Source organism: Microtus ochrogaster, chromosome 18 (genome assembly GCF_000317375.1).
Source record: "Microtus ochrogaster isolate Prairie Vole_2 chromosome 18, MicOch1.0, whole genome shotgun sequence".
Classification (NCBI taxonomy): Eukaryota; Metazoa; Chordata; class Mammalia; order Rodentia; family Cricetidae; genus Microtus; species Microtus ochrogaster.
The window spans coordinates 67,421,056-67,430,992 of record NC_022020.1 but is presented as its reverse complement, the minus strand read 5'-3'; the positions used below and the strand labels follow the sequence as shown (position 1 = coordinate 67,430,992).

Genomic DNA, 9,937 nt, shown 5'->3' with positions numbered 1-9,937 from the left:
GATTTTAGCACTGGGCAGTTCCAAAGAGCTAGTGTGAGTTTTCCTTGGTTCTCCAAGCAGTTGTTTGTTTGCTTTTAAGTCTTTGGAAGGCAAACACAGTTGTTTCCCACCTGGTTCTTTACCTACTTGTTATTAGGATCCGCTGTGTCTAGATTCTGGCAAAGGACACCAACAGATCAGCACTGCCACCTGCTGGTCTGAGCTCTTAATTCCCACCAAGAGCAAGCAAGACTTGCAAGCCTCTTAATTTTAACCCCTCACTTCCTTTACCCATTTCTCATGCTGGGTAATAGTCAAGTGAGTGACTGTGAGCATGAGGGCTACTTTACATCTGTATTTCAGCATTTACACCTCACGGTGCAGCCAGGCTAAGCACACAATTCAACAGTTTTTAGAATTTTGTATTAGTTCTTACGTTTATTTACTGGAGAAGGGTGTGTGTGTGTGTGTGTGTGTGTGTGTGTGTGTGTGTAAGGTCAGAGGACTGGGAATGGACTGCTTTGTTTGTTTTCACTGTGTAGGTCCAGGGGGAAGGGTGTGTGTGTGTGTGTGTGTGTGTGTGTGTGTGTGTGTGTGAAGGTCAGAGGGTTGGAATGGACTCTTTTGTTTGTTCTCACTGTGTGGGTCCAGGGAGTCATCAGCCTTGGTGAGCAGAGTTGTTGCCCACTGAGCCGACAGTTCTTCCGGCAGCACATGAAGGTTCCTGTTTCTCCATGCCCTCATCAGCTCTTACTATCTGACTTTTGGACTTCTAGCTACTCCGGTTGTGTAAAACACTGTGTTAGGGGTTTGTTTGTTTTTTTTTTCCTTCCACGTAATATCTTGGTGTCTTGTTCATTTCCATATTGTTACCATTATTTATTGTTGTTGTTATTATTTATTATGTTTTAGACAGGTTCTAACTATGTCACCCAGGTGCAGTCTTGTTGAGTTTCACATGGCACCATTTCCAAGTCATGGAAGGCATTTTCCCTAAAGGTACCCAAGGCCATCTGGGAAGAATCCCTCAGGAGTGGCCGCAGGGTGGGGATGGCAGATCAGAGAATGGAGAAAGGCGAGGGAGAGTGGCTCAGTGGTTTGTGCACAGATCTCTGCAGAGGCCAGGCAGGGGAAGGAAGGAATACCTCAGAATACAGAGCGCGAGACTTCTCAGAGCAGGAATAGGAGATGTCCCCAAGCCAAGGCTGCCTCTCAGTGTTACCAATAATGCTGAAACATCTAAGTTTCTTCTTTTTGTAGTTAAGACACTCTAATTGCAGGCACTGGTAAACCCCACCATTTTGCATAGGATTTAAGCATTATGAAGTTTCTATGCTTATCTGTTAGGGTTCACCTGCACTTCTCCCTCTCTCAAGCATTGTCCCTCACACCTGTCATTCAGAACTGGCTCCGTATATAGGAAGTGAATCAGGAAGCAGCTTGTATCATAGGAATAACCTGAGTTTCATGGCAATGAGACAAGCTCATTGACTGATAGAGGTAGCAGAAGCACCCATGTCTCCTCTGGGTGTGTAAGGATGGCTCAGAAGCCCCTGAGGTCATTAGCCTAGCTAATGAAAGGTACCAAGTCACGTGGTTAACACAGACAAGAATTATGGGTTAATGTAAGTTATAAGAGTTAATAAGAGCCAGGCGGTGGTGGCGCACACCTTTAATCCCAGCACTCGGGAGGCAGAGACCGGCGGATCTCTGTGAGTTTGAGGCCAGCCTGGTCTACAAGAGCTAGTTCCAGGACAGGCTCCAAATTTACATAGAAACCCTGTCTCAAACAAACAAACAAACAAAAAAAGAGTTAATAATAAGAAGCCTGAGCTAATAGGCTTCTTAGTTTATAATTAATGTGGGCCTCTGTGTGTTCTTTGGGACTGAATGACTGAGGGACTGGGTGGGACAGAAACCTCTGTCAACAACTGTTGAGAGTGGGGGCGTCTGTTTTCTCTAGGCACAAGATCCTACATAGATTGCCCAATCCCATGTGTTCAGTCTTAGACTGTATGTACATCTGAGCAATGGTAAACAGACTTGGTGGGTTATATCTACATATGTGTACGTAGCTGCGGAGCTTTGAATCAGGATGGCCCCCATAGGCTCATATATTTGAAAACAGTTGGTGCAGTGTTTCTCAACCTTCCTAATGCTATGACCTTTTAATATAGTTGTCACGTTGTAGTGACCCCCCTCAACCATAAGATAATTTTAGTTGCTACTTCATAACTGTAATTTTGCTAGTGTTGTGAATTGTAATGTAAATATCGGTGTTTTCCAATGGTCTTATGCTAACCCTGTGAAAAGGTCATTTTTAACCCCAAAGCGGCTGTGACCCACAGGTTGAGAACTATTGAGATGGTGAAACTGGGAAGGATTGGAAGATATGCCCTTGCTGGAGGCAGTGCTCCAGTCCCAGGGAGTCTCCCGCCCTGCCTACTGTTAGTGGATCAGATGTAAGCTCTCAGCTACTATTCCGGCACCACGCCTACCACCTGTTGCCATGCTCTCTGCCACAACTGTCAGAGGCTCCAACCCTGTGGAACCACGAGCTCCCAAATTAAATGATTCCTTTTATAAGTTGCTTTGGTCATGTATTTTTCTCAGCATTATAAACACCACTAAGATAAATACATATATGTGTGTGGCAGTATAGTTAAAGAAGAAGACATTATGAGTTTGCTAGGAAGAGTGGGAGGAGATGGAAGGCAGGTAGAGAGCGGATGGAGTGATGTAGATGAAGTATCATGTACTTCGTTAAGAGCACTGGCTGATCTTCTAAGGGCCCGGGTTCAGTTTCCAGGAACCATATGGAAGATCACAACCGTCTGTAACTCTAGTCTCAGGGTATTCAGTGTTCTCTTTTAGCCTTCATGGTACCAGGCACACACAAAGTGCACAACCAGACATGTAGGAAAAACACCCATACACATAAAAATTTTAATTAAGTTAAATTTTTAATCTTCAAAAAGTATATAAATACATATTTATTTTTAAAATGCATTTGTTTTGAAAACGAAGCATGCAAGAAAAAATTTGGGGAGGCACGCACTTCCGGTTCAACCGCCTCTGGTCGTATTAGCCCAACTCATAAGGAGCTGCGGCACTGGGTAGCAGGTTTGCGAAAGCATTTGGAAGGTCAGAAGTCCAGTGATGGCATTGTTTTCACTGTCACCAATCACAGGCTTCATCTGTCTTGGCACTGGTGCTGCTGTTGGGACAAGGAATGCTCTCCTCTCCTCCGCCCTCGGGGCTGCTGGAGAAGCTCTTCCAGTACATGGACCTCCACCAGGATGAGTTTGTGCAGGTAGGAGAAGTCACACGTGATGTTCTGGTTGCTCCCTTCAGAATCGGGTGGCCTCAGTCTGCTGGGAGATGTGGGGTTTTCAGGCCTGATGATGATTCCATTAAAAATGGTAGGGACTTCTTATTAGGTTAAAATATCAGTACTCAGTCATGTGGTGGTGGCGCACACCTTTAATCCCAGCACTAGGGAGGCAGAGGCAGGTGGATCTCTGTGAGTTCGAGGCCAGCCTGGTCTACAAGAGCTAGTTCCAGGACTGGCTACAAAGCTACAGAGAAACCCTGTCTCAAAACAAAAAAAAAAGTTTCAGTTTAAGCAGTTCAGGTTCCAACACTGAACCACGAGCAAGGATTACAAATTATTCCATCATGGACGCTTTTAGTGAATGTCTGCTCAGTTCTATAGCACAGGGGCAAGGTGCCTGCCTGGAATTAGGGAACACTCTCTCCTTTTGAAAAGTTATTAATTTATTTCCTTTTTATTCCTATGTGTATCAATTCATCCATTTGATTTTAATTTTGTGTGTATTTATGTATTGCACCTGTGTGCCGAAACCGTCAGAAGCCAGAAGAGGGCACTAGATCCCCTGATCTGGAGTTACACGGGATTGTGAGGCACCACGCGGATGCTGGGGACTGAACCTGGGTCCTCTGCAAGAACAGTAATTGTTCTTAACCAGGGAGCCATCTTGCCAGCCCCCTTCTCCTCCCTTACAATTGGAAATCCGAGGTTGGAAGGTTAAGGATTTGTCAAAGGCGTATAGGACCATGGGCTGAGGCGGGCTGAGTAACTCAACTCACGCAGTGATGAATTCAAGTCCCAGCTATGTGCCTAGAGGATTGAATGTGTAGGGATGGGTTCACGGCATTCCCTCTACCCACCCTACCTCATCTTTGTTATTAGATGCTTCTGGTCTCCAGTTTTAAACTAAACCCCAAGCTCACCTATCAAGTGTGTGTGTGTGTGTGTGTGTGTGTGTGTGTGTGTGTGTGTGTACACGCGTGTGTGTGAACCCACGCGTGCAGGTCAAAATTCAACACTGTTTCCCTCGGGTGCTGCCCACTTTATTATTTTTTTTGTTTGGTTTTTGTTTTGTTAGTTTTGAAGCAAGAGTTTTATTGACTTCTCAAGTAGGGTCAGCTGGATGACCATTGAGCTCCAGCGACCACCTGACTCTGCCTTACCTGTTCTAGAATTACAAGTGTGCGCCACAGTGTCCAGATTATGTTTTACAGACTTGTGTCTGAGGGATTGAGCTTTCTCGGGTTCTCAACAGTTGCAAGGCAGTCCTTAAAACTGAAATGTGACCCCGTTTCCACGGCTTACTTCTGGAAGTCACTGCGTTATTAGACTAATCTACGAGATTTCAGGAACTAAAGAGCCCTTGGGTTCCCCTACCCAACTGGACATGGGTTGCTGTGCCCTGCCATGATAACATGATAACCCCCTCACTGTCTTTGTTCACAGACCTTGAAGGAATGGGTGGCCATTGAGAGCGATTCTGTGCAGCCTGTGCCTCGTCTCAGACAGGAGATCTTCAGGATGATGGCTTTGGCTGCAGACAAACTCCGGCACCTGGGAGCTGGGGTGACATCCGTGGACTTGGGTTCTCAACAGGTGCCAGGGGATCTCCTAGCTCAGTAGCTTCCTCTTCCATGGCCATCAGCCATGCCTTTCCTGGGTGGTATTAAAAAAAAAACTTACTCAGCTCTCACCTCAATCCCCAGAGTCCAGATTTCCAATAGGAATTGAACATTCCATCCAAAATGAGACTGAGCTGTGCACTTCTGGTCATAGCAGGACTGGGCACAGGTTATGAAGAAAATGGAAGCCGTGAGTGGGGTCAACTTGTTATTGGAGGACCCGCCCCTCTGGCTCTCCATACACATGTCCCGCTTGCCATTTCTTACATGCCTAGGCAGCTTTCTGAACAAACCGTATGAAGAGTGTGCTCTCTCCTCGGAACCTGTGCTTGTTATGTCCATTGCTATGATGAACCACCATGACCAGAAAGAAAATTGGGGAGGAAAGGGGTGAGTTGGCTCATACTTGCTCACCACAGTTCATCGTCAAAGGAAGTCAGGGCAGAAATTTAAACAGAGCAGGTTCCTGGAGTCAAGAGAGAAGATGGAGGGGTGCTGTTTACTGCCTTGCTCCCCATGGCTTGCTCAACTTGTTTTCTTATAGAACCCAGAACCACCAGCCCAGGGATGACACTACCCATAATGGACTGAGCCCTCTCCACCAATTGCTAAATAAGAAAATGCCCTACAGCTGGATCTTATGGGGACACTTTCTCAACCGGGATTCCATCCGTTCAGATAGCTCTAGCTTGTATCAAGTTAACAGATAAGCAGCCAGCACAGAACCATTGCTTAGGACTCCCCTTCTACCAAGGATGGCAGATCTGTGTCAGAACATCCCATGTCTCCTGCTTTAACGCTGAGAACTTCAGAATCATCAAAGACTTCCAGGATTTGGAAAATCTGTTGTTTTAAGACATTTGATATCTGAGTTCTTGAAGAATATGTACAGGGAACTATACTGTTTATCATTGTATATCTGATAATCACTGATAATCCTAATTCCAATATGCTTTATATAGTTATTGAAAGTGTATCACTGAATACATTTTTGGTTTGTTTTTTGTGGGTTTATTTATTTATTTGAATCTAAGTCCACCATGTATCCTTGCCTGGCCTAGAACTTACTCTGTAGACCAGGCTGGTTCAAATGCACACAGATTTGCCTGCCTCAGCCCTTTCGTCTAGGGATTGAAGTCACACATTGTGATAGGCAGTCATTGTATGCACCTTAGAGATGGGGAAAGGGAAGTGGACTCGAGCATAGAGTAGACAGGACTCTTGTTGTGAATGCTCTGGAAGAATAGAGTGGGTTTGTTTGTTTGTTTGTTTTAATCTTGTGGTTGACTGTCCCACAGATGCCTGATGGCCAGAGTCTTCCCATACCTCCGATCCTATTGGCTGAGCTGGGAAGTGATGCCAAGAAGCCCACCGTATGCTTCTATGGGCATCTGGATGTACAGCCAGCGCAGAAGGCTGATGGGTGGCTCACGGACCCCTACATGCTCACAGAAGTGGATGGTTAGTGTCATCTGATGCCTAGGTGGAGCTCCATTCTAATATTAAAAATAGGTTTGAATAACAAGGGCTTGAAAAACAGGGATCAAATATTGAAGTAGTTGAACTCAAAGGTTATTTCCCGTATGCTCAGTGTGTTAATTTTTTACTAACAGAAGGGATGGACAAGAAGAAATCCCTGCATTCTGTAGTCAAGGTTTGGGCAGGGTCAAAGGCTGTCCCGGGTCTCTAGCTGTGGTTAAGAATGAGCAGAATTAGGTGTGGTAGTTACTAGACTATACACTCAGTTTCTCAGGAGCCTGAAGAAAGGATCACATTTTCAAGCCAAACCTGTGCTACAAAATGAATCTAAGGCAAGCCTGGGCAACTAAGCAAGACCATATCTCAAAAGAAAATATGGCGGCATGCTTTGCTTTTTGATTGGTAAAACACTTAGGCGTCTCTTCAGCATATATTCTCCAAGCTTTGGAGGCCACAAGGATGCTCGGGTCAGATTCACGGGCAGGGAACAAATGGGTTCCAACAGGACTAAAAATAGCCCCAGAGTCAGGCTTGGTCTGCAATATTTTAACTAACTGCGATCACAAAGTTCAGTCATTTGGCTTTGTAGAAACTTGTAATGCAGATATGGATCTTCTTTTATCTCAAAATTTGAGTTCATATAACTCATGTTAGGTTGGCAGTAATAGTTTGAAATTTTCTTCTATCATTTTTAAAGGAAAGCTGTACGGACGGGGTGCGACAGATAACAAAGGCCCTGTCCTGGCTTGGATTAATGCCGTGAGCGCCTTCAAAGCTCTGGAGCAGGTAGGTGACCAGCTGCACTTGAGAGAGAGGGCGGCGGCTAGGAGGCAATTATAATAAAAACATCCTTCGGGTCACTCACCCTGTCTTCGAGACACTGCGCAGGAGTCACTCACCTTCCACAATCCTGAGTGCAAAGCATTGTCACAGCCATCCCAGAAACAGAAATAAAAGCTTGGGAAACTCAAGGAACTTACTCAGCGCTAGCCAGCCAGAGAGCAGTCATCCTGGCAGCATGGGTTCCAGCCTGCACTGTCAGCCACGTTAAAAACAGAACACGGAGCTGGTGAGCTGCCTCTACAAGTAAAAGCATCTGCTGCCAAGTCCTATTTTTGAACGCTGGGACCTAGACAATGGAAGGAGAACTCTTTCAAGCTGCTCTCTGATTTCTACATGTGTTATGGTTTTTACACACACACACACACACACACACACACACAACAATCAAAGAAAAACCCTAGAGTACAGTGGTGGGGAGATGGTCTAGTGGGACCAGAACCTGCTGTGAAATGCTGGGTGAGGTGACACATGGCTACGACGCCAGAGCTAAGGTCCTGGAGACAGGCAGATCCTGGGAGCCTGCCGGCCATCCAGCCTCAGTAAACAGTTCAGTGAATGACTCTTTCAGAAAATAAGGTGGAGAACATTAGAAGAAAATATGGGATTTTGATCTCTGTTATCTGCATAAGTGTGCATGGCTGCGAAAATTTGAACACAGGTGTACACACATGCATCATGGCCTAGAACGTGACAAAACCCAGGATGAGACTGAAGAGTTATAGGCTGTGACTTTTAGACCAGCTCTACCTGGTCTCATCCCTTTCTCCACCTCCTCATCATCACAGGCACAGCTTAGTGGACGGTGATGCACACGTGACGAACTGGACAGAAAGCTCTGCTACCTGAGCCCACTAGGGTTTTGCCTATGACAGGCTACTTTCCCATGGGTGCCCTTATAGGGTTGTGGACGCAAGACTGGGCAGGGGGAGCTTTGAGGAGGCTGTTCTCCCTTCCTGGCTACCCGAGAACATTATTGGTGGGTCCGGATGCATCTGTGTCTCTTACTTTGTACTAACAAGGATGGTTTTGTTTTCCAGTCATTCCGTCTTTATGTTTAGACTCCCAGAGAGCACTAAATCCGCGGTGTGGCTGTGGGCACGCGGTTTGACCCATCTCAGAGTCCCCTCTACACCAATGCACATATTGATTTGGAAAGCCAGGCTAAAACACTGTGTTTGGCTACATACTTTCTCATGTTGTTGGGAAACAGTCTGTCCAGCCTAAGGCATGGAGCCTGGCCCTTGATCCCGTTCGTCAGGAGGGCAGGCACCTGCCTATGAAGAAGATCCCTCCCCCACTGAGCCCTGCCTCACCAGATGAATGGGAGAGATCACGAGGAGCAAGCCACCATGCCCAGGCTCCAGGCTTAGATTGTACAGTTCCTTCTCCCTAACACTGACCAATCAACCAGACTGCAGTATTTTATCAGAACGCAGGGGGCTTCTCTCTCAAGAGGTTTTTTTTCCTGGGTCATAAGCAGATGAGATACGAGTTTACTTTTGGATTCAAATCCTTAATTACATTGAGAAACACTGAGTCAGTGTCTGTCAGGTGTCAGGCTGGGTCCTGCTGGTCCATCTTCTTATGCAGGGAACTTGCTTAGTTAAACAGGCCCAGAGCATCGATGTAACCACCTGCCTTCCTACTTCCTTCCTCCCTCCTCCCTGCTTTCTTTCTCTCCCTTCCTCCTCCGAAAATGGCTTGGTCCCTTCCTTTCCTTTTCCTCCCTCTCCCGGTTTTCTCTCCTGTCTTTTCTCACTCCTTTTCTTCCCTTTTCCTTTCCTTCCTCTGCTTTGTTCCCATCCATTTCCTTCCCTTTTCTCACCTCTTCCAGTTCTCTTTAGTTCCATTAAGTTGTATCCTTCTCCTCTTCTCCCCTTCCTTTCCATTCTTCCATGTGTGAAAACCAATATTTATAAGGAAATTACTATATAAAGGCCATAATGTGCTTTGTTTTTGAAGTTTAGCGCTGAAATTATATAATCACAAACAAATAAGAAATAGCCACTGCTGTCCTTGAACACATCTCTTAATCCCCCTGAACCTCATTTTCCTTACCTATGAGTTAAAAATGAGAACTTTTTACCACACAGGCTTGTGGGGAAAAATTAGATGAAGCGGGATTTTCAAGCACGATGTGCTAATACATACGTGGAATCCAAACCCTCGGGAGGCTGAGGCAGGAGGCTTGTGAATTTCAGATCAGCCTGGCCTGCATAGAGAAATAGAATCTTAGGCAAACAAACACAGAAACAAGGCAAATATCTTGTAGTGACCCCCCAGGCCTCCTTCCTTTTCTCCCTTTCTTCCTTCTTGCTCTCGGAGAACTCAAACACAGTCAGTGTGTCATCTCACTAAGAGGCAGGGCAAACCTTAATGCCAGTGTGCCACCTCAGAAAAACGAGCCACTGAAAAGTGATACAGCTCATCCTGGATTGTCACAGGTCCCCTGAGCAGCAGAGGTGACCAAATACAGACTTTGGCTGCTGGCCTCACACTAAGTATCTATCAGATTGATTTGAATCTTTTATTTTTAAAAATTTGATTTTGTGTGTGTGCTTGCGTGTGTGTGTTTATGTGTGTGCGTTTGTGTGTGTTTATGTGTTTGTATGTGGAGAGGAGAGGAGCATGTACAGAGGAGGAGCACATATGCCAGGAATGTGTAAGAAGGTCAGAGAACGCC

At 45.7% G+C, this 9,937-nt stretch overlaps 1 protein-coding gene across 1 annotated transcript in view; it reads left to right on the top strand.

Annotated features, from left to right (window-relative positions):
- The window catches only part of Cndp1 (carnosine dipeptidase 1), a 34,100-nt gene that overhangs the window by 8,559 nt on the left and 15,604 nt on the right, over nucleotides 1-9,937 (top strand). The window contains exons 2-5 of the mRNA XM_005356327.1: nucleotides 3,170-3,292; nucleotides 4,757-4,906; nucleotides 6,231-6,393; nucleotides 7,109-7,197. Of these exons, the coding sequence (XP_005356384.2) occupies nucleotides 3,170-3,292; nucleotides 4,757-4,906; nucleotides 6,231-6,393; nucleotides 7,109-7,197 (525 nt within the window). The remainder of the gene's footprint in view (nucleotides 1-3,169; nucleotides 3,293-4,756; nucleotides 4,907-6,230; nucleotides 6,394-7,108; nucleotides 7,198-9,937) is intronic.